Source organism: Hippocampus comes, unplaced genomic scaffold (assembly GCF_001891065.2).
Source record: "Hippocampus comes isolate QL1 unplaced genomic scaffold, H_comes_QL1_v1.1 scaffold9, whole genome shotgun sequence".
NCBI lineage: Eukaryota > Metazoa > Chordata > Actinopteri > Syngnathiformes > Syngnathidae > Hippocampus > Hippocampus comes.
This window is the reverse complement of record NW_017805275.1, coordinates 2,009,219-2,033,153: the sequence shown is the minus strand read 5'-3', so window position 1 is coordinate 2,033,153 and position 23,935 is coordinate 2,009,219. Positions and strand designations below refer to the sequence as shown.

The 23,935-nt window shown below is 43.1% G+C and overlaps 1 protein-coding gene and 1 non-coding gene across 4 annotated transcripts; both read left to right on the top strand.

The window, feature by feature from the left end:
* The first annotated feature begins 739 nt into the window (after positions 1–739).
* trnal-aag (transfer RNA leucine (anticodon AAG)) lies at positions 740–821 on the top strand. The gene has a single exon. It is a non-coding gene; the product is annotated as a tRNA-Leu (tRNA).
* An 896-nt stretch (positions 822–1,717) lies between these two features.
* Positions 1,718–23,165, top strand: bod1l1 (biorientation of chromosomes in cell division 1-like 1). 3 transcript variants are annotated; one of them, XM_019870013.1, is made up of 27 exons: positions 1,718–1,947; positions 3,283–3,407; positions 3,510–3,700; positions 3,818–4,264; positions 5,087–5,236; positions 5,336–5,496; positions 11,695–11,791; positions 12,747–12,873; positions 12,952–13,012; positions 13,304–14,885; positions 17,036–17,091; positions 17,236–17,350; positions 17,450–17,539; positions 17,617–17,654; positions 17,742–17,784; positions 18,708–18,757; positions 18,848–18,917; positions 19,003–19,055; positions 19,143–19,221; positions 19,295–19,332; positions 19,423–19,588; positions 20,053–20,730; positions 20,804–20,868; positions 20,975–21,059; positions 21,152–21,293; positions 22,472–22,543; positions 22,766–23,165. In XM_019870013.1, the coding sequence occupies exons 1-27, from the start codon at positions 1,831–1,833 to the stop codon at positions 22,911–22,913; spliced, it is 5,046 nt and encodes a 1,681-aa protein (XP_019725572.1). In that variant the 5' UTR covers positions 1,718–1,830; the 3' UTR covers positions 22,914–23,165. The 3 variants fall into 3 exon arrangements, with proteins under 3 accessions (XP_019725572.1, XP_019725571.1, XP_019725570.1); XM_019870012.1 differs by having other exon boundaries at positions 17,444–17,539; positions 19,298–19,332; XM_019870011.1 differs by having other exon boundaries at positions 17,444–17,539.
* Positions 23,166–23,935: the final 770 nt, after the last annotated feature.

Sequence of the window (23,935 nt, the reverse complement as noted above, 5' to 3'; positions counted from 1 at the left end):
CCAAGGACCACATGAATGACCTGGGGGCTTTTTTCAAGATAGCTCAGTACAGTGTTAGTGTCAAGTGAAAGTCTGACATTCTGGTTTCCTCCCAATGTTGAAGTGATCATTTGAAAATGCAAAAATGTAGTTGCAGGTTCATATTTATCTGCTTCCTCCCTCTTAAATCAGAAATAACAAATATTTTCGAGATCAGTTTTTCCCACTGCAAACAGTGGTACCATTTATGTTGCTCCAAATACCTGTACTCCAGTTTTTCTTTTACACGCCATGAGCTTTCCAGGAGTAATTGGCATTAGTTGTTTTCTTAGCACTAATTGATATAATTGTATATGTATAAAGTGCATGGACAAACTGTCAGTTGACATGGAATAACCTGAAAAACTGTACATGTCCATGTGCACGCTTTCATCAAGTAATAAAATGATCCGTCATTATTGTATGCCAAGTAAATACGAGTAACTCTTCTACGCCTGCCTACAGTACTTTAATATGCCTTACAACTGTACGAAAACTAACGAAGTGTTTAGAATTGACATGCCCGAGAAAATGTTTCTTTTTGCAGACCGGTTTAGTCATTGAGAAATCATTAACATGATCAAATTACATAGACGAATCTAATTGTTAATAATATAACAGCTAACTTTCCCAAATCACCTATTTTCGAAAAGGAGTAACTGGAATTAGTTTGGCTAGCAATTTACTTTTAGTGACTTTGGTGATCACTTTGGTCCATCACGGTAGCGTGGCCGAGCGGTCTAAGGCGCTGGATTAAGGCTCCAGTCTCTTCGGAGGCGTGGGTTCGAATCCCACCGCTGCCAATAGTGTTTTTAACGTGATATCCCAACTGTAACATTCAATCGATCGTGTGTATGACCATTTAACATGCCAATAATTTGGTTTGACCATGAAAATATTTTTACTTGTGCCAATTGTGCCACTCTCAGCGTTAGATGTCCCCAGAGTAACTGGAATACAGGGGCAGAACGTAGCGAAATGTTTGCTGTTCGACAGTAATCGGGAGCAGAGCTGAGCAAAAGAAATCAACATTCCTCCAATTACATTATCATGTGTGCTGTAACGTTAATTGCATTTATTCAGTGGTTTTCCTTAAAATGTGTTCGTTAAAATGTATTGATTTATGTCTTTAAATAACTGGTTAATTGACTTTAAAAAGTAATATAATTTAAAACCGTTTGACATTTTTGTATTGATTTGATACAATAATTTGTTAATATATTCATGTAAAAAAGATCTAATTATTGAAAACCACATTTATTCATATGAACAAGGAGTTAGTTAATTGATTTATCGTCAATAATGAAATGTAACGCTATTAAACTAAACACTTTTGTCTGTTAGTTTTAGTTTTTAACATTTTATAATTTTTCAAATAAGTAAAACAATAGATTTCGCATGCATTGTTCGGTTATTTTTTGTTTCAATGTATCAAATAATTGGCTGATTGATTACAGTACAACTAAATTATTTCTAAGTAAGACAATGGGAATTTAGAGTCAATTTATCAAATAAGCAATTTATGAAGTACCTGTTTGTTTTGAGACTCAATACATATACATACGTAATTCATTCAGCGTTTTTGCATTATTTTATTTAATAATTTACAACTGTGCAATCGTGAAAGAAATACAATATTCATTATATTTTTAAAAACAGGAAATGTGTTCTATTTCCGGTTCACTAAAATGTTGTACTTAAACTCTTCCGGGTTGAAACCGCTTATACCGTTGTGTACCAAAACAAAAACTCTCTCTTTCGGTCCCATATGCTTAAATTTAATGATTAAAAATTAATCGGTTTGATTTCATCATGGCGGGTTTACCACCGGGTGATCCGCAACTAGTGTCAATGATCGTCAATCACTTAAAAACACAAGGACTCTTTGACCAGTTCAGGAGGGACTGCCTTGCAGACGTCGACACGAAGGTAACAACATAACGAAATGAATACAGTCTCAGTACATTACACATTGAACGTTTCAGTGTTTATTTTTGTTCAAAAGTACAGATCACATCTCCTCACTGCATGTGTTGGAATAAGCTAGCTAACAACAACTAAGTACGACAGTACTGCAAAAGTACTCATCGTGTACAACGAATCGCGATTTATTCCAACATTTTAAAGTGAGGTTACTCTTTCGGGCGCCCGGTGGTCCAGTGGTTAGCGCGTCGAACTCAGAGTGCAGATTCCTGCTCCGGCCTCCCTGTGTGGAGTTTGCATGTTCTCCCCGGGCCTGCGTGGGTTTTCTCCGGGTGCTCCCATTTTCTCCCACATTCCAAAAACATGCATGACAGGTTAACGGAACAGTCAAAATTGTCCCGAGGTGTGTGTGTGAGCACGGATGGTTGTTTATCTGTGTGTGCCCTGAGATTGGCTGGCAACCGGTTCAGGGTGTCCCCCGCCTACTGCCCGAAGACGACGGGGATAGGCTCCAGCACCCCCCGCGACCTGACCCTCATGAGGAAAAGCGGATCGGAAAATGGATGGATGGATAGTTACTGTTTCTTTACTCTACCAGCAATCCTGCCAGTGGTCTCCATTCAATAGTCGTCCAGGTTTTCTTGATGCGTGTTTCACAAATGATGTTGATGCTGGACTGACAGCATCTTTGTGAGGTTTATAGGTGTAAAATATATCGATAAATGTGAAACTATTTATGATGCCAATCTCCTTTCAAGTAGTGGTCGTCTTCAATTTTTACTGAACCAAGGCACTCGTTTTACAATTGCAAAATGTAACGGCACACTACTAAAGAAAAATGTACCAAAAATGATGTCTATCAATACTGGAAAAACTGATTCAGCCGTCTCAAGATTCTTCTTAGTGTGAAATATGTGCCCGTTTCATTCAAAACAAAGCTGACTCTCAAGAATCCTTGAAATATTCTGCAATAGTTGTCACAAGTTGCAATCAATCAAAACAGTAGAGAAACTACATTGTTAAAAATAACCCCCAAAATGGATTCGTTGTGTTGGTTAATGGGCATTTTAAGAGCACATTGAGAAACTCAGAACTAAGAAATTAGTATGACCATGATAACTGCTTGTGTAGTTGAATCCAATACAGTAGATGAAAATAAAACATCAACATTTAGCATGCATTTTGCCTTCTTTTTAGGAAATGTATGTTGTAGATGAGTGTAACAGTGACTATAATTTTAACAAATGTTTTATTTACAACATACCATGGTAAATTAAAAAAGCATCTATACAATTTATACCTCAATGCACAGACCATTCAACTTTTGCATATGTTTTGCAGCCAGCATATCTGAACTTGAAACAACGAGTCGACAACTTTGTCTCCAATCACCTCTCCAACCACACTTGGAGCCCCCAGTTGAACAAAAATCAGTTGCGAAACAACATCAGGCAGCTTGTGTTGCAGTAAGTTTTTTTTTTTTTTTTTTTTTTTTTTAACATCTGCTCTCCATGTTTTCAAGTTTGAAATGAAACTTGAAAAAACTCAAAGGAATTTATCCCTCTTAGATCTGGCATGCTGGAACAAGGAGTAGACAGAATCGTGGCCCAGGTGGTGGATCCCAAAGTCAACCACATCTTCAGGCCACAGGTAGAGAAAGTGGTCAACCAATTTATGTCGCCTGGTACCAGCACTGAGGAGCTGCCAGTGCCGATGCCCTCGACAGAGATCAAAGTGGACGCCATCATCCCACAGCAGGGTGCGTGTGATGTCGTCGTTCAGTCACCTTCTCATCCACCCATTAACTACCAGAGTGATGTTGTGTGATCAAGTGTAAGCTTTCATTGTAGTTAATTCTGACCATTTTATTGTTTAGCCTCAACATCTGTGTCGACGCCCACTGCTGCCACAGACGCCTTGTCCATCTTGGACGCCATCACTTCTCTCAACCAGGAGGCCAACATCAGGTCCACCGAGAAGGGTGGTAAAGCCCACGATGAGCCCATTGAGGACGGCGAGCAGGACATGAGTCTGGATGAGGAGGAAGACATAAAGACTGAGCAGGTAGAGACAGACGAAGCAAAGCTGGTGGCGGAGCTCCAGGAATTAGAGGTAAAGACGGACGACCCTCCGGACCAGATGGACATCGGGAAGGAAATTTCCACGGAGGAGGTAAAGATGGAGGAGGAAGAGCTGCGAGCTGAAGACCAGGCTGAAGAGAAACCGAAAGCGGGCGGTAAAACAACTGAGAAACTTTCAGAGGACAAACAGGAAGAAGATAGCAACCAGGCCAAGCAGAAAGCCAAAGAGAGGATAAAGGAAGGTCAGTGACTGTGTAGTTAAGCAATTCATTCAGTTTTAATTGCTGGTTTAGTCCATGACATGTCAGAAAATAGTTTTGAGATATGAGCCGTCCTTCAGCAGATTACCTCGCTTTGACTTGCAAACAAATATTTGAGATTTGTTTTCACAAAGAATGAACAATTCTTCAAAAAGAGGCTTCAAACTGTTAAGTGCCACCCTCGGTTGAAGTCTGCTCTCAACCTAAGTTTCCACGTTGTATATTTAAAACAAGGACAATGCCTAAGGAAAGTCCACTTAACGAATTGCTAACAAACAATGTAAAACATTATAGACTAACTAACGAATAGCATTGTGTTGTATTGTTATAACCTTTTAGGCTACAGATGTTGAACACAAGCAGTGGAGCAAGACATCTAGACAGACAATATAAAAACACTCAGTCTTATATTCTTAATCCTTTGCAACAAACAACTTCCATTGCTGCATCTTACTGAGTAGTTGTGGCCGTCTCCGTTTACTTACATATGTCTGTCCAGGCGGCCTCGGCAGACACACCGGGGGAAACTGCACAATCAAAGAATCAAACATCATACAAAACATATTTAATTCTTTCTTCTGCTTTTTTTTTCAACTTTAAAATCACGTTCAAAAAATTTTGTTTTGAGAGGATGGAATGGATTAATGGCATTTTTATTCATTTCAGTGTCGTAGGAATATAGGGAATAGGAATATATAAAATTATATAATGTACTGTTCTTTTAAAAACATCACTGAGCATGTGCAAATAGCCTTATTTTGTGACCTAATATTTAGTGTTGGTTTGTGGCATCATCATTTGCAGAGTATTCTTTGGAGGACTCTGACTTGGACGGCTTGAGTGACATCACTGTGAGTTCTGTGCACACCAGCGACCTGTCATCATTCGAAGGGGAAAGCGATGATGAGCAGCCATTGTCCGATTCCTCTGAGGAGGGCGAGCATGCACCCGATGGTCTCACTTCTTTTTTTTTTTTCTTTCTTTTGACCACAGATAACTATACACATATGTCAGCTCATGATTTTTTTTTCCCCTTCGATTTCCACTTTTAAGGTGTGAACTCAGACAAGAAAGAAGCGGGCGAGGAGACTGGAGAGGAAGGCAAAGAGAGTAAACCTCGCCGCAAGGCCTACGTGCACAAGCCGTTCCTTTATTCCCGTTACTATAGCGACTCAGATGACGAGGTCACTGTCGAAGAACGGCGGAGATCTGTGGTGAGTTGGACACATGAGGATTCGTCAAAGAATTTACATTATTTTGTTCGATAAGTATAAAATAGTGTGCATATGCACTTCTAGCCAATCTGCCATAATTTAAAAAAATCGGCTCTTGGATCTTGCTAATGAAAACAAATAAAACATGACTTCCTTCCTTGTACCGTAAAAAAATAAAAAATAAATTTAACGCCATTGTGTAGGGTTGAAAAATGAATCAAATTCAAATCAACTTCACAATGTCATAAAATGCAATTTTCACATCGCAAAGCTGAAAATTTTGAAAAATAACGAATCTTTTTTTTTTTAATCTCTTCTCCATCCATCCATTTTCCGATCCGCTTTATCCTCACAAGAATCATGCGGGGTGCTGTAGCCTATCCCAGCTGTCTTTGGGCTGTAGGCGGGGGACACTCTGAACTTCTATTTATGTATACTTTATTTTTTATATAGTGTCAATATAAGTTCACTGCTTAAAAAGTGCAGTCCACATGTTTACATGTCATTGTTTCATTAAACATAGAGATGAGCGGGTGAATCGTCAGGAAGCTTCGAGGCTTTATTTCAAATTGTGCTGAAACAAACTCGAAGCTTTGGTGCTTCAGTGCAAGCAACATTTGGGGGACATCATTAGGGACATCTAGTGGAAGTGTGAAGTCAAAGCAGCCTGCAATATGTCACCAAAGAATGAAACATACCCTCACTCTTTCAGCAATAAAAGTAAAAAAAATATGGTACAGAAGTTGGCCATAAAAAATGCCTTTTTTCATAACTCAAGTAAATATGTTGGGAGTTTTCATCTTTCTTCTAACGGGAGTATTTGTGAACAGAAACAACGCATTTTCAAATTTTTTAAAGAAAGAATAATTTCTCTACAAGAGGCAGCTTCTCTTCACGCTCACTATTTTTCCGGCTTTCGAAAATATACATTAGTATGCTGGAAGACATACGCATGTGTGAGCCACTGCCCACAAACCTTATTTGGTGGGATAAACTAATCTCAAATTTATGACAGATTTTTTTGTATTGTTGTTATCTGATTTATGACTGATGGATGACTGACTTATAATATGTTTAAAGGTCAAGTGTGAAGTACACTTGGCCAACCATCTTTTGAGTAATACTTAGTGCTAAAACAATTTCAAGCATACTTTTGTTACTTTTTTAATGCAACCCGCCCAGGTTCATAGTTCGACCCATAGCAACACGCTTTACAACGAAAATGCTTTTGTTCAACGATCTCCGGCGACTGACGTCATTTACAGAATGATGACTCGCCAGTCAGTCATTGTAATGCATTGTTGATTGTCCCGTCAACTGCTCTGTGCCATTGTTAGCGAGTTATTTGGCAAAATACCTCGACGCTGCGTGGCGATGCACTGTTCACATTCAGGCAAACAGTTGTTTGAGTGGCCAAAAGAAAAGGATAGGGCTTGTAAATGGACCACAACGTTGGAAGGATACAGTTTGATTCACGCAAAGCAAATGAATTTCATGCCAGTGTTGACGAGCATTCTTGGTCCACTTAGAAGACCTCTGTTTTCTCAACCGCATTTCCAAAAAACGGTAGTTGTGCTCCTCAATAATTAACTCTGGCTGTTGTTGATGAAAACATTCGATTCAAAGTATTATTCGTGTACATGGATTTAATCCTGTATGAAAACATTCAAATTAAATGAGTGCATGGATGAAATCCTCTGTAATGGTTTACAACTAACAATGTTGCCGGTATAATGTACTGAGTGGCCGACAAAACAACAGAACTACCTTAGCGATGACAGTGTAGGACACAAACCCACTATGACTTGCGCTCTCAGTGCTAGCAGGAATACATGGACAGACTAGGTAATCCCATCATGCTCAGTTTACAGCACAGCACAGCATCGAATTGCAAACAATAACAATAGGCTAATAACCGCAGCCTATACAGTTTACCGTTCTTCCAGTTATGAAGGGTCTCATCTCCCAACTCTGCGTCCGGCCGTTTGGGCACAACATTTTCCGCATCCTGAGCATCTGGCTCGTGCATGTGTGGTACAACATACACCTTGCCAACAACCTCCTCTTCCTCCAACTCTTGGATCACCTCAGATGAGTTTGAAACGTCGCTTTCCGAACCGATTTCTGACTGGCTTTGTACACTTGCCCTAGTTTCCATACTGTTGTCTTTAGGTGACGTCACACTTCCAGGTTTGTCGCTCATCAGTAACTCACTTGGGAAAATGATTATTTGAAACCTCTGGGAGCACCAGTGACGACCAGGAATAGACTGGGTGACGACCACGAAAAGGGTGGTGACATCTGGAAAGACAGAGGACGGCCGGAGAGACGGCAAACCGGGGTGGGGAGGGTTGGCAGCCCAAGCCACTTCTTCTGAGAGGAAGAACCCAAAGCAAGCTACAGACACGACAATGGAAAAATACCCCCAGGGGTGCCCGAGAGGGGGGGAGGATGAGCACCCCAACAGGACGGATTTAAGAACGACGACCCAGGACAACGGAATAACGACAACGACAGTTCAATGCATCTGCGGTAAAACCTGCAAGAATCAGAAGGGTTTAAGAATACATCAAGGCAGGAGGAAATGTTTGTCAGCGGCAATGTCGGCACAACGCACAGAAGTCACTTCTGGTCAGACGCAGGAGGAGCCAGGCCCGGAGGCAACCCACAGTGCCCAGAGCCTCCTAGTGTCGCCTGTACCCGCTGCTAACAATTCACATGCCACCCTAAGCCCCCAAGAAACAACAGCATCATCTCCCAACAACCCACAGAGCCTCCAGAACCAACAAGCTCCAACCATAACAACAGGCTCTGCGCCTTCGGCCAGACCAAGGATCCAGTGGCCCCAATCCTCAAAGAGAACCGAGTGGCAGCAGTTTGATGAGGATGTAGATCGGGTCCTGGAAGTGACAGCCAAAGGGGACGTGGACCGTCGGCTTGAAACGATGACCACTCGCATAGTTAACATCGCGGCTGAGCGCTTTGGAACGGAGGCACCCAAGCCCACGCCATTGGCCTATGCTCCAAACCACAGAGCAAGGAGAATCCAGAGTCTCAGGGAAGAGCTCAAGCTGCTAAAGAGGCAGTACAAGACAGCAGGGGAAGTTGAGAGAGCTGGCCTAGCGGATCTGAGAGCAACTCTAAGGAAGCAACTCTTGACCCTGCGGAGGGCGGAGTTCCACAGGAGGAGGCGGAAAGAGAGGGCCAGGAAAAGAACCGCTTTCCTGGCCAATCCCTTCAAGTTGACCAAGCAGCTTCTTGGTCAAAAGAGGTCTGGCCGCCTTACCTGCTCCAAGGATGCCATCAATGACCACCTCAAGGCCACGTACAGTGACCCTATCAGAGAACAGCCGCTGGGTCCATGCGATGCACTGACAATGCCACCAGAGCCTACATCGGAGTTCAACCTCAAAGAGCCCTGCCTTAGTGAAGTGGAGGAAGTGGTGCGGAGAGCACGGTCAAGCTCAGCACCAGGTCCAAGCGGAGTGCCGTATAAGGTATATAAGAACTGCCCAAAGCTACGACATCGGCTTTGGAGGGCTCTGAAGGTGATCTGGAGGAGAGGTAAGATCGCCCAGTCATGGAGGAAGGGTGGAATACCGGGAGTTCCTGGTTGCCTGGAACACACAGGCGTGGTAACCCAACTCATCAGGGAGGCGAGAGAAGGCAGAGGGGATCTGGCGGTGCTATGGCTGGATCTCACTAACGCCTATGGCTCGATACCCCACAAGCTGGTAGGAGTGGCACTGGAGAGACACCATGTTCCCCAGAAGGTGAAACACCTCATTCTGGACTACTACAGCAAGTTCAGCTTGAGAGTCTCCTCTGGCGAGATGACATCTGACTGGCACCAGCTGGAAGTTGGCATAATCACTGGGTGCACAATCTCAGTAAGCCTCTTTGCGCTGGCAATGAATATGCTGGTCAAGGCAGCTGAACCAGAATGCAGAGGTCCCCTCAGCAAGTCTGGAGTGAGGCAACCTCCCATCAGAGCCTTCATGGATGACCTCACGGTGACAACAACAGCTGTACCAGGAGCCAGGTGGATCCTCCAGGGGTTGGAGCGCGTCATGGCGTGGGCACGCATGAGCTTCAAACCGGCAAAGTCCCGGTCCTTGGTTCTGAAGAAGGGGAAGGTCACAGACAGATTCCGCTTCAGCCTGGGAGTACATCAGATCCCATCAGTCACTGAGAAGCCAGTGAAGAGCCTTGGAAAGGTCTTCAACTGCAGTCTGAAGGATGCAGATTCCATCAAGGCAACCAGTGCTGACCTGGAGGGCTGGTTAAGGACAGTGGACAAGTCTGGGCTCCCTGGAAGATTCAAGGCCTGGGTCTACCAGCATGGGATCCTCCCAAGAATTCTCTGGCCTCTCCTCATCTATGAGGTCCCCATGACTGTGGTGGAAGGTTTTGAGCAGAAGGTGAGCAGCTATCTGCGAAGATGGCTGGGATTACCACGCAGCCTAAGTAGCATTGGGCTGTATGGGAACACCAACAAGCTCAGGCTCCCTTTCAGTTCAGTCAGAGAGGAGTTCATTGTGGCACGGGCACGGGAACACCTGCAGTACTCTGGATCCAGAGATGCCAAAGTGTCCGGGGCAGGGATCGTTGTGAGGACAGGGAGAAAGTGGAAGGCAGCCGATGAGGTCCAGCAAGCAGAGTCACGACTGAAGCACAGGGCCATCCTGGGAACAGTGGCGCAAGGCAGAGCCGGACTGGGGAGACAACCAGCAACCCGTTTTGACCGTGCCAGCGGAAGAGAGAGGCAGAGGTTGGTGCAGGAGGAGGTGCGAGCTTCAGTCGAGGAGGAGAGAACCAGCAGAGCAGTGGCCATGCGGCAGCAGGGCGCCTGGATGAAGTGGGAGCAGGCGATGGAGCGGAGCGTCACCTGGAAGGACATCTGGCGGTGGAATCCCCAGAGGATCAAGTTCTTGATCCAGGGGGTTTACGATGTCCTCCCAAGCCCATCCAACCTGTGCACATGGGGCAAAATAGAAACACCTGCCTGCCCCCTGTGTTCCAAAACAGGGACACTGGAACACATCCTGAGCAACTGCTCCAAGGCGCTGGGTGAGGGCCGGTATCGATGGAGGCATGACCAGGTCCTCAAATCCATCGCTGAAGCAATCAGCAAGGGGATAGAGGGAAGCCGATACACCCAAGCCACAGCTAAGGCCATCCGCTTTGTCAGGGAAGGACAAAGGCCGGAGAAAACACCAAGAAACTGCTCTGCTGGTTTGCTCTCCACTGCCCGAGACTGGGTCTAGTTGAGATGGTATAACCCAAGTGGCAAAATGACGCTTGCTACTGTTGTTGCAGGTTGCCATTCGTTCTACTAAACCATTAGTCAAACGCCATCATGTCCCCTGGGAGGAGAGGATGGAGGAGGCCCATGAAAGAAAGAGGGAGAAGTACCAGGAGCTGGTGGAGGACTGTCGGAGGAACGGGTGGAAGACCAAGTGTATGCCAGTGGAGGTGGGCAGTCGGGGGTTTGCCAGCCACTCCCTGAGCAAAGCCTACAGCACACTAGGCATAACGGGTGCCAACCGTAGAAGGGCCATAGGCAACAACGTGGAGGCAGCAGAAAAAGCCTCCAGATGGCTCTGGTTGAAAAGGGGAGAGCAGTGGTTGTAGTGGGTGTAGCATGCCACTTGGACACAGGCCGAGGCTTGATCACCTCGGCCGGGTCGCCTGGATGAGGGTGTCTGTTGCAAGACCCGAAACACCCAGTGAGTCCAGGATACAACACTGATGATGTGTCCAAGCTTGTGCATCAGCAGATGTATTGTTAACTGAAAAAAAAAAAATTAACAATTTAGTCAAAATATTTACTTCACTCTTGACCTTTAATACATACTTGTTTTGAAGAATTTTCTGAAGTTGATATACCTGAAAGGCTGCAAGTCAGTGTTTAGTTAGCCTAACCTATAAACATTTATGTCGAAGAAATCTTTTTTTTTTTTGTAAAATCAACTGATTTATTGCTTGTTTGTTAAAATATAAATGCCTAGAGGGCCTTGAAAAACTAATTGAACAAGACAATTGTGCTTATAAGTTTACAAGTACCGTTATGTAAACTTATGAGCACAACTGTATATTGTAGTTGCAATATTGAGGGAGAAAATTAGATGATTTTTCTAAATCGTTCAGCCCAAGAGTCGTATATCACCATGTGGGTCTCTTCAATGTTCTCTACAGGCCAAGGACAAAGAGGAACGTCTGCTCAAAAGGCAGCAAAATCGAGAGCGACTGGAAGAGAAACGCAAGCAGAAAGCAGCACAGTCTGAAGAACAAGGTAGCTCAACTTGGATTGCCCTCCTCTCTCATGGATTTGGTGTGCGTGTTCACGTTTCAGCATCATCCTCTGCTACCAGGTCCAATCTGTTTTGTGCCAATTAGGCCTGATTGTTTGTTCCTTTTGGCACACAAATTGACTTCAAGCTCCTCAACTCTTGATATCTTCAAACTCGAAACTGACCGAACAATTGATTTAAATATACTGTACTCTTTTCACAGCCAATTAACATCTGAGTAGTAAATTTATTCGGATGAATAAATAAAATGCATACTACAATAAATACAATGAGTAACAGTCAAAAATTTGGACATGATAAAGTGTGTCCAGAACTCCGGTTGTTTTCCTTTCTTTTATGTGGTCTCTTGCCCAATATTAATTTACTGTGGTTAATTCATAGTGTATATTATACAAATATGGCCTTGCATGTTGTTGGGGGCAAAGTGGCCTTCTTTCTCATGCGTGTTCGTTGAATTTCGGACAAAGAGGATGTTGGTTATCCAAATACAGGCTGGAGTCGATGAACAGTACCTTCGAAGGGTTTATTTGCAGAATATTCCGGGCACCTGCGATTTACAGACAATGGCTGTGGTGGTCACGAGTGCAAAGAAGGAACATTATATTTACTGTATATCATCAGAAGGGTGGTACCAAAACTCATGGTGAGGCATGAGGACTTTCGTTTCTCCTAAACCGATTCTTAGCTTGTATCAACTGGTGCATTCCTATGTCTGTGCGTCTCTACAAGGTCTCCAGTAGGGAGTGTTCCAATTTTAAGTGATGATTGCTTCAAGGACGCCAAGTTACGCTGCGGGCATGGGAAAGTTATACGGCATGACTAAATATGGGCAGAATACACACTTCAATCTGAAGATCGAGGATTTTGTATTGATTGGATACCTCATTCAAGAAAAATCATTCAGTTGTATTACTTGGTCATCATGTTACTGCACAGATCAGAAAAAACAGAAGAGCAGCCTGCCTGATGGGCTTGAGACGCCCAGAGCCAAAGAAGCCCGTAAAGAGCGGAAAGTTCTGGAGAAAAAAGTTGCTCTCAGCAGAAAGCGGAAGCTCGACTCAAGGTGAATCTGAAAGGTCTCTCAGTATTGTTTCGTTGCCACCCCCCCGAATGTAATCTGCTCATGTTTGTGTTTGTTTAGGAGAGAAGGAGACATGACCAGTAAGAAAAAAGGAGAAGCAGTAGAAACATCTAAGAAGCCAGTACGTTACCGTCATCTTGGATGAAACTAAATTCAACAATAGCAATTGGTAGTTGTTAACATGTCTGCCTCACTGTTCTGCGGGGTGGGTTTCAATCTTGGTTCTGGCCTTCCCGTGTGGAGTTTGTATGTTTTTCTTTTTCCAGAAATATTCATGTTGTGTTCTTTGATGCCTCTAAAGTTGTCCATAGATGTTAATATGAGTGTGAATGTTTGGGACAGGCTTCAGCTCCCAAATGACGAGTGACAGAAAAATAGATTAAATGAGCTCGAGCCATTTTGTCCTTTTCAGGAAGTAAAATCAACACCATTGCGCAGCCTACAACAGAAGCTGGTGAGAAATTTATCCGAGCCTTCGGCCCCTGAAGAGAGTTACCGAAGGTTAAGCGGGAGCGGCAGCATCTCGGAGGATTCCGGAGATGCCAAGACGCTCCCTGACAAAACTCGCACGCACTCCTTCATCCTGGACTTGGAGCTGGGCTCACAGGAGGCGCTCAGGCAGCGCTCCGTCGGAAAATTTGACCGCCCGTCCCGCAAGGAGCGCAAAGAAAAGGAACGCACCTTGTCGGAGGAGCACCTCAAGATCAAACAGAAGCAGGAGAAGAAATCTGAACCCCAGGCCAATGAACACCAGCAAAAGGATAGTATTTCTGCCAAGACGTCCTCCGATGAGAGAGGTGAGAAGAAGCCGAAAGGGAAAAATGACAAGAAAATGACCGGTGCGAAGGAACAGAAAACGTCTGCCTGTGAGGCTGACGAGGCTTCAGCCAAGAGGATGCGGGCCCAGTCTGTTGAGAAAGACAAGAGCCGTGACAAAGACAAGATCAAAGAGAAGGACAAGATCAAAGGTGACAAAACAACAACAAAGAGTGATTCAAAGCAATTGCTCCGCCCCGATTCTTCTGGCTACTTGGAGGATCGACCTGAGGTGACACAGGCAGTGGATGGTGGCAAGAAGAAGGAGAAACACTCCAAAGACGTCCTGAAAAGGTCCAAGAGCCACAGTGAACACCGGCAAGTAGACAAACTAAAAACTGAAAACAAAGAAAAGACGAAAGCCGAGCACCCCAACAAGACTCTTGCTGACAGTGACAATTCCCCAAAAAGAGTCAAGCCAGCGGAGAAAGGAAAAGCAATGGGAAAGTCCAAATCCAGAGAGGAGCCCAAGTCTCACCCGGCATCAAAGATGGACAAGAAAACTCACGGGTTGGACATCCGTGGGGCCTCGGCTGCCGGCAAACCTGAGAAGGAGAAAAAGAAAGAGGTAACTGTGAAGGAGCAAAGGAGAAGCACTGAAGAGCCTGAAGTCAAGTGCGGAAAGAAAAAAGTGGACCGGAAAGAGAAGAAAGAGGAAAACCACGAGGAGAAGAAAGCTACCAGAGAAGACAAAGTCGACAAGTCAGACACGGCTCTTTCCGTTGAGGCTGAGGAGGTGCCAATGCAAGCGGTGCGCCCTGATCCGGTTGGCATCTCCTCCTCCCACGATACACGTCAACTTTTGAGCGACATCACACTCGAAAACGAAACGCGAGTGCTGGAAATGCCCATCGTGCCTCCGGAGGCCGACGCTCTGCTGACACTTGTGGACGTGTGCACCTCGGCCATGGACGCCAGGCTGCACGCCGCCGGCGGTCGAGAGCACAGCCAACTGCAGGTGACGCTTCAGGACGCCGACATGAAGATGAAAGAGGCGGCCCTCACGCTGCTCTCCATGGACCCCGACAGTGCTCTGCCCCCCAGCTTCGTGAGTCGAAGACTGAAGGAGGACGCGGCGGCACCCGAGGACAAGCAAAACCCACAAGAAGATCCTTCTGAATCGTCACCCTTTGCATACCAGACTGTGAAGATTGATGATGGCAAATGGAACAGTGAAGGTAATTCTTATTGTTTGATAGTCAACTTGCGCGACTCACAACCAGTTTGGCATATTTGGCTTGTGGCTTGTAATTTCAGAATGAACTTCAAATGCAGTATAGCCTTTCCAGGTGACCTTAATTTGAGTTAGGGCTGACATGATAGTATAGAGCGCAATTTTCAAATCACAGAGGCTGCAATTTGGAAATAAGAAAACAAAAAGTTGGCACATTTTGTTTTTTTTATATATACAGTACATGTATTGTCGCTGGATAAGTTCACTGCCTAAGAAATGCAGTCTGCATGTTTCCATATCATTACATAATTGTTGCCTAAAACATGAATATGACATGAATAGTTGCAGTGCTAAAGCCACAGGTTTATTTGCATTATTGTTGTAATCTGAGTAGATTCATAATTTGTGTGAAAGATACATTTGGTTGGTAGAATTTTGTGAAGTTGTCATTGTGAATGCCTAAAGTACTGTCACTTTCAGATTACTTCATGGTTCAATTATTGCTTGCTCATGGTGTCAAAAATACGTGGGAAGATGATCTTGAAAAAATAATCTCAGATTAAATCACAATATAGAGGAAAAGCAAATTGCAAAAAGACCTTTGAGCAGCTTTAAAGGGCCATCGCAACCCTGGCCAAGTTGGGGTACTTGCGCGTTGGGGCAGTGGCACATAGGGCAGTAACCCTTGAAAATACAGTTCAAATCTTTTAGCTAGGCCTTATGTGTGAAAGTTTGAATGAGTATTGACACAGGATTGGACCCTCAAAAACAGCCTAATTTATCTTTGCAAACAGCGCATTGCCACAGCAACAGCGTGTGACAAAATAAGAAGCTTTCAATAAATTTTGGGATGAAAGACAGTAAAACTTGACGATCAGACAAATACTCTCGGATTAGTTTGTTGAAATACAACCTCTTATAGAAGGCCAAAAATGGCACCAAATCAAAAACTAAAGTCAAAATTATTTTCTGTTAGGTTTAGCATACAGCTACAAAAGACTTTTTTGTAGGTCGTGGTCGGATACGTATGTCGGCCCTTTTTCATAGATCTAGGTGAAGCATACAACCAAGAATGCTTTTAAGGAGGAATTATGAAACATAAAATTCCATGCCCCGACCCTCGTCATATAGTATGTTGAAAACTTAAAAGATTTATTTTTTACCCTGTTGTTGTCTGAGGTGTTGAGATGGTACAGAAGTTTGAGTCAATCAGTTAACCGTCTAGGACACAATGGCAAAAATGTGACCCCTGTAAATATGCAAAAATGACACAAAATGGTATGATCAAATACTCATAGCTCACTCCCTCTGCATTTTGGGGTTTAGCTAACTTTTTTTAAAGTCTCGGGCCGCTTCACATGCTTCCTAATTTTCATAGCCGTCGGTCAAATGTAACGGGAGAGGGCTATGTTAAAAGATTATGGGCGGCACGACAGACCCATTTTTTTGTACTTGTGTACGGCAACTTTAAAATGTCAATTTTTTTGGCCAGTGTGCAAAGTTTGGCGAGTTTTCTTTCATGTTTAGTTTCTCCAAAATGTGATTATTTGCGGAGAAGAATAAGAATGTCTACAGAAACAATAGAGACCTCGTAGCGCTCACTGCTTGCGTTCTCATTATCCTATTCTTCAAAATTGTTCCAACTGTTCAAACTTTCAGCACTTTTTACAGAACAAGCTGTTCCCGAACAATGGCATGAAAGGGAAAATTCACAACAGGTCTTTGATCCTTGAAAGCAACTATAAAGTGTATTCAAAGGTTTAGAGGAGATAATAATAATAATACATTTTATTTAAAAGCGCCTTTCATGCCACCCAAGGACACTGTACAGACAATAAGGAAATACAATGTAAAAATAGATATTATATAAAAACAGGACATAAAATCACAGAAACATAGGAAATGGAAGAATTATGTGTTGTAGGCAGTCCTGAACAGATCACTTTAATTTTCCTTGGAAAGGCTACCTTGGAGGAGCTTGGCTTGTGAGTTGGCGACACTTTTATGTTCAGATATGTAAGAAACTGAACTTTTAAGTCGAGTTACACAATTACATTTTAGTTTCATCCTGAAATGTCACCTAAAAGCCAAACAAATATCCCCTGGAATAGTAAGTGCTTGTTTAAATCAGATGTGGTGTTTTCCTCTTGACAGATAAATCTGAAATGGATGCAGTAAGTGGTCAAACGCCTCTGCTGCCTGCTCTTCAGGTAAATCACCTTTGTTGCCCCTCAGCTTTTATTTTGCCTATTTGCATCCTACCTTCTTGTAATTCTGTCTTAATTTCAAACATTTTAAATGTCCAATTTGATGAGTAACGTGACCATTCTGTGTGTGTGTGTCCGCGTGTGCAGGAGAACGACGGCAAGCCAGGTGACCTTCCTTCGCATGAAGAAGAGTCCAAAGCTGGCGAGAGAGCTGCTGACTCACAGCCAGCTGAAAAACAAGTAGCAGCTGTCGATGAACATGGTCAGTGTATTTCAATGAAAATTGCTTGGCTCGGGAATATTATCAGTGACTTTTTTAAAGCATAATTTTTTTATGCTGATTGTTATATTGAAGATGTAGTTGCTGATGGTGGCATAGGAAACACGGAGGGGAATGCTTCTGCGCCGCCTTGTGAGGCACCTACCGTGGAGCCTGTTTCCAGTCCCCAAGGTGAACACATGAATCGTCTGTGTTGCAAAATGACTTTTCACCATCTGACGCACCATCGGTTTTCGTCTCACATTTAGAGCAAACACACCCGGAAGTTGATGCAATGAGCACCGAAGTGAGAAACCACCCTCACGTTACATCGCTTTCTTTGATTGTCATAAACATAAGAAAAAAATGTAATGCTCTTTCATCTGAATTACAGACAGAAGAGGCATTAGCCAAGGAGCAGATTGACGTCAGTGTCGGTATGTAAAGATTCTGATCAAAGGCTGAATACATTTGCAGGTTCACTTCATTAGGGACATCAGCACCATGTAATGAGATCCAACACAAGAGGTCCAGTATTCCCCCGCCTCATTGCGGTTCACAAACCGCAGCCCATTACAGTACAGTTTTTTTGTGCAAAGTATCTATTTTACTGTTGCAGAAATACCCCATATCGTGGACATCAGTGGTTGAGAGCCATCGTTTTTCATGTCATATCACCGTTTTGACGAGTTTTTACAGTATACTTACTGTAAAGCCATTGGGGAGCTACTGTACTTTTCAGCTATTCATTTAAAACACATAAAACCAATGAACACACTCACACATTAGTTGCTTTTGGCCGCAGCTCACACCCAGACAGTCACACACGGACTTGGCCCCACCTTGCCTTGCCTCTCAAGTCACAAATCTAACATGCACACAATATTTTCTCTACTTTTTATGTTCACATTTTTTTTTGCTGTGTCTAAATACTTTTTCAATGTGATTTTAAGAGTCTTTTTCGAAGTATGACTGTTTTTAAAGCACAAAAGAAATGTAATGGACTCATTGTGGAATGTAAGCCCCCGCGATGAACGGGGTTCACTGAATTACCGTATTTCCAACAAATTTTGATCGATGCTAATTTTCGTCTGCTTGAAGAAAGAAACATCAACAGGTCCTAAAAATAAGCACCACTTATGGCAGTGCATTTCTGCACCACTAGACTACAATGTTGAATTCATGTCTCTCAGTGTCAATGTCACAAATGAAATGTTTCATCATCATTTTTTATTTGAATGCTGTCCTTACACCGTGCCTGTGTTCATTCAATGCAGGTGCAATGTTACTCAAAAGGAACAATGTAGGGACAGTAATTATTTATTTCAATATTGTGAACTTGCCGCCTTCTCTTCATCAGGCAAAAAAGATCTGAAAAAAGAGGAGCAGGAGGAACGTGGTGCCCAAACTGTAAGCGAGATTTTTTTTTTTGTTCCCAAGGAAACAGGCCACAGCTTTGTCACTTTCTGATCTTCACCTTGTTCACTTCACCTTGCTTAGGCGGAACTCTGCTCTCCACCCGGAGTTGGCACAGAACCTGAGAGTGGAGCAGAAGTTGCCAAAGAAGAAAGTGTGTAATTCTGTAATTTTGAATGATTTGTTTGATATTTTGATGGTGGTTTGCTTCCTAGATGTCTTTGTCGCCATCTATCCAGGTGAAAGCCCAGACATCCATGAGCCAGAGAAGAACTCTGAGCTGTCTGAGAAGGTAACTCTTAAACACGCAGCGAGTGGATCATCCTTGATGCTACAGTTGTTGGTGTTTTTATAAATATTTTTTTCTTTTCTTTCGTAGCAACACAGTGGACGTGGCGGACGTAAACGCAAGCTGTCCAGTCAGAATTTCGTAGCAGTGAATGAATGCGCTCATAATTGTAAGCTGGTAGATGTTAAGAATGCAGCAACATTGCCAAATTGATATTTGACAGCAATCATTTCAATGTTCGGCAGGTGAAGGTGAGGGTGCAAAGGAACCATCATTTGAGGTCAGAGACTCTCAATGGCAACAAAGATTTAACTGGATGCTGATTTATTCAAGAAGGAAAAAAAAACTCGAAATAAACATTCGTTTTCAGGAAGCTGAGCAGCCGAAGACTGTAGAGGTGAGAACACCACGCAGGGGACGGTCGTCCAAAGCCATGGAAGAAGTGGAGGACGAGGAGTCGCTGAAGCAATTGGACAAGAGGGAGAAGACGCCAAGCCGCAGAGGGAGACGTCCAGCAGCCAAAGGAAACTCTGCTGGTAAAACACCGTCCAGAAAACGACAAACAAGTCTGCTAATGCTTTTTATTAAAATATATTCACTGCTACCTTGACTGTGGATAAAAAATTTCCAGGTTCAAGCTGTCGCTCAGCCATTCTTTTTCTTACTTTGATTGTCGGTGAATCATTTTGATTGAAACATTGGGGATTTTCAATGTGCACTCTGGTTATGGTGTGTGGATTGAATTCAATTTTTGCCATGAGAACCAAAAGAAAAAGTATGAATTCATATCAGAGGTGAACGTCTTTAAATTTTCATTCAGTTCTGTACCGATAATATTGGAACTTACAAAGAGGTTACAAGCATAATTGGAACCGTAGTTTTTTTTTTTTTTTTTTTTTTAAACATTTGGGCTCAAACACACGAGTTCAACTGCCTAACCAGTCCAGGCCCCGAGATTTGGCTGTATATCAGATTGAAATGGTGACATGCTCATTTTCAGATGAACCAGCAATGAAGAAGAGGAGGAAATCAGCAAAGTCTGGAGAAACTCAAGTGGGAGACGAGATGATCAAGAACACCAGTGAGGAGGAGGCCCTGAAGGACACAACTAAGGAGGCAACTGAGGAAACAAGTGAGGAGCCCACGATGGACAGAAGTGATGAGACTGTAAAGAACACAAATGAGGAAGCTGTAAAGAGCACAAGTGTGGAAACAATAAAGGACACAAGTGAAGAAACTATTGCGGACACAAGTGAGGAGTCTGGAAAGGATACAAGCGAAGAGGATATGAAGGTCACAAGTGAGGAGGAGGCCAGCCAAGTAACATCTGCGAAGGCTGCAAATGATAAAAGTGAGGAAGCTCCTCATAATACAAGTGAAGAGACCATCAAAGGCACCCGTGAGGAGGCTGGAGAGGACACACGTGAGGAGGCCGTTGAGAATGTCAGTGAAAAGAGCACAAAGAACACAAGTGATGATGCATTGAAGGACACAAGCGAGGAGGTGATGGAGGACACACATGAGGAGGCCACAAAGCCTGTTCGTGAAGAGAGCACAAAGAACACAAGTGAGGAGGCGATTATGGAAACAAACGAGGAAGCCATAACAGACACCGCTGATGAGTACACAAGTGAAGAGTGCATCAAGGACGCACACGTGGAGTCCATGAAGGACACAAGTGAGCGACCGAACTTTGACACGGTCTTGTTTGCTGCGATTCATGATGACTCAATCAGTGAACGCCTTTTCAGCTTCTTCATGCAAAGACAACGAGGAGACAAAGGAGGAGAGCGGCAATGAGAAGAAACCCGACAGTGTACGTGAGCGAGACAGTTTGAAACGCCATCCTCTTACTTGACTTCCTTTGTCGTTCTCATATTCACTTGAATCCAGTAAGAGAGAGTGCTGTGGAATGTCTTCAGGTTGACGAGCAACAAGTTTCCACTCCCAAGAAGCCCGCTCGGAGGGGAAGACCTCCCAAGGCCGCGACACCCTCAGACGACTCAGGTTCTTCTTTGTTACCCCGCATGAGTGATTCTGATTGAAAAGAACAAGAGGGTGTCATTATTTTCCGTTTACCGCTGTGGTCCCACTGGCAGACAAGAGAGAGAGAACGGCAGGTGAAAAGGAGGCGGAGCAGAATGACGAGGATGAGGACGGCGCAGAGAAAGACGACGATGGCGGCAAAGAACCGAAAGGCAGAGCTACAACGCGCTTGGCGTCTCGTCTGGAAGCTGAAAGGTGATTCCTCGTGTCCGCTTTGGTGACCTCCACGTACGGGCTCAGCTCAATAAATTTGAATATTGTAGAAGTTTATTTCAGCCATTCTAGAAAGCGAAAGTTGCATGATATACAGATTAATTAATTAAACACAGTAAAATACTTTTCAAAAGGCCAAATCCTCCATAATTTGGCATGAAAATCATTTTGATTATCTTAATGTAGTATTCTCATTTCTTGAGATGCTGCATTTTTGGTTCTTAGCTATAAGCGCTAATAATCATCAAAAGTATTTAAAAAAATCAATCAATCAATTCTGCAAATCTTCAGTATTATGAGTTTCACTTTTGCAATGAACTACAGTACTGCAAAGTTTTCTGTGGCTCAATGTATTGAGATGCACCTGTACATCTCAATACATCAAGTCATGTATGACTTTTATGATGGCCGACACTTCGTATTTAGTAATGTTACACCTGTAACTGTAGTAAAGTTTTCATATTAGTTAATGCTGCATTTGCTTTTATCTTAGTTTACTGTAATTTATAGTAGAGCTAATATTTTTTATTGTAATCAAGATTTCTTATTTTTTGAAAGAAAAAAAAAAACAATACGCACTATAAGGCGCTCCAGAGTTTAAGACACGTCTTCAAAGAACGGCCTATTATATAACTGTTTTCATATGTAGGGCACACTGCATTGTAAGGCACATAGAACAGAAGATACAATAGTGGCTTCTGTTGCATTATGCCTCCAATAGATGGCGCTATGCTAAAGGGAATACAATACAAACCAGCTTTATTTAAGATTAAGATTAAGATATCCTTTTATAGAGCTTTCACAAGCTGCAGCTGTATCAGAGCGCTTTACAGAACATTTAAAATACTACGTCCAAGAAATCAGAATATTTATCCAAAAATGAGGCATATTGGATTATAAGGCGCACTGTCAGCTTTTGAGAAAATGGAATGCTTTTAGGTGTGCCTTACAGTGTGGAAAATACGGTCATTGTATCTTATAGTTCCATTGTAATTTGATTCTTTTCCAAAATTCTTCAGGCCCAGTGTTAATTTAATACATTTTTATCACTGTCGCCATATGCGTAATTTTACAACTGTACCGCATCATACGAAGAATCGTATGCCACAAACTATTTGGCTACAGCGGGCAGGAGTGTCATATTCGTTGGTAATTTCCAGGAATAAGCCGAGCAAACCTTCCACGAGGGCCAGTCGACAGAGTGGCAAAGACGAGACTGCAGCTGGTGCGCGGTGAGTTCAACCTCATCACCTCACGCTTAACTTGCTTCCAGCGTTCACCAAAAAGGAAGAAAAAAAAATCCTGATCAACGAATCAGGCAGGGTTTGATGCCTTTGCTACTTTCACACACATTTTGAAAAATTGTGTGCTTACTGTGGGCATCGGTGCTAATCTCTTCAGGCCTACCACTTTTCGATGTTTGTTACTGCAAAGCGTTGTTTTTGCCCTCGTAGTGGGACCAGGGCCCAAGCAACTGTTACCAAGGGGGCACGCAAACTGGAGGCCAGCCCCGCTGCTGTGCGAACGCGAGGGGGGCAGAAGTCCGAGGAGCCGCCGGCAAAACGAGGAAAACGCAGCTGGCACGTAAACAATTGCACTTAAATTTTATCGAGTAACATTCACTTGTGGTTTCGATCACGCTCCATCATTCCTTTTTGTTTAAGTGCAGTTTAAGTAGGGTTAATTAACAGAGGGCACACAAGCTTGAGAATTTTTATAGTGAAAATATTCATTCTGTGAATGATAAAATGTGTTTGTCTTTTACTCCTATTTTTTTTATGATTACATAAATACTTTTTTTGTCTTTAATATGTCAGATGGTTATTACTTTATGATAAACAAACTGAAACAAAACCATGTATGCTGTCATTTTTTTAACTAAATATCGCCGTCATGAAGTCTGACTTTACATTACTGTACTCAGAAAAAGTTGAGTGGATAGTCGGGTTTTGTGTGAAATTTCAAGATGAACCGGTAAAACCTTTTGGAGGTGAGCTTAATTTGGCCTCTAAAGTTTTGAATTCCCATGTCCAACTCTTCAATGTTTCAATACTTCCTCACAACTTGGTTTTGTCACGGATGCTAAGTTTTGCCGCTGCCGACTTCTGTCATCTCATAATTTGACTGTGTGATGTTGTGCTTCCTGTGTAAAAGCACACGGTCGTGGAAATATTCCTGCCAGATGGATTCTGTGGAACTGTGTCATCTTGCAGGATCTCCATGTGAATGAAGTTCCACAGGCGGTGTCGTGCCTTTAATTTTTTGTGTGGTGGATATAGAAAGTCTACACACCCTTGTTCAAATGCCAGTTTTTTGTAATATAAAAACAATCAGACAGAGATCAATAATTAACCTTTTGTTTTACCACCACTCATGTGAACTGTAACCTGAACAACCTAATTGAAAATTAGAATATTTTGGAGAGGAGGAAAAAAAAAGATATCGTTGCACAAGTGTGCACACCTTCTTATGCCTGGGATATGGCATTTGAACAGGAGTGTGTAGAGTGTAGACTATTTGTATCCACTGTGTAAAAAAAAAAATCCCTTGTTGGGGCTGCTTTCATTTCTTGGATATTTTCCCATAAATTTAGGAAAGAGGACTTTCGAAAAACTAAAATGGGC

What these genes read in the sequence shown, in the direction of transcription:
- bod1l1 (XM_019870011.1), top strand. Translation starts at nt 1,831, where the DNA reads ATGGCGGGTTTACCACCGGGTGATCCGCAACTAGTGTCAATGATCGTC. An exon ending in ATCAGGCAGCTTGTGTTGCA is followed by an intron (nt 3,408 to 3,509) that starts GTAAGTTTTTTT and finishes TATCCCTCTTAG; the next exon opens with ATCTGGCATGCTGGAACAAG. An exon ending in AGCACAGTCTGAAGAACAAG is followed by an intron (nt 11,792 to 12,746) that starts GTAGCTCAACTT and finishes GTTACTGCACAG; the next exon opens with ATCAGAAAAAACAGAAGAGC.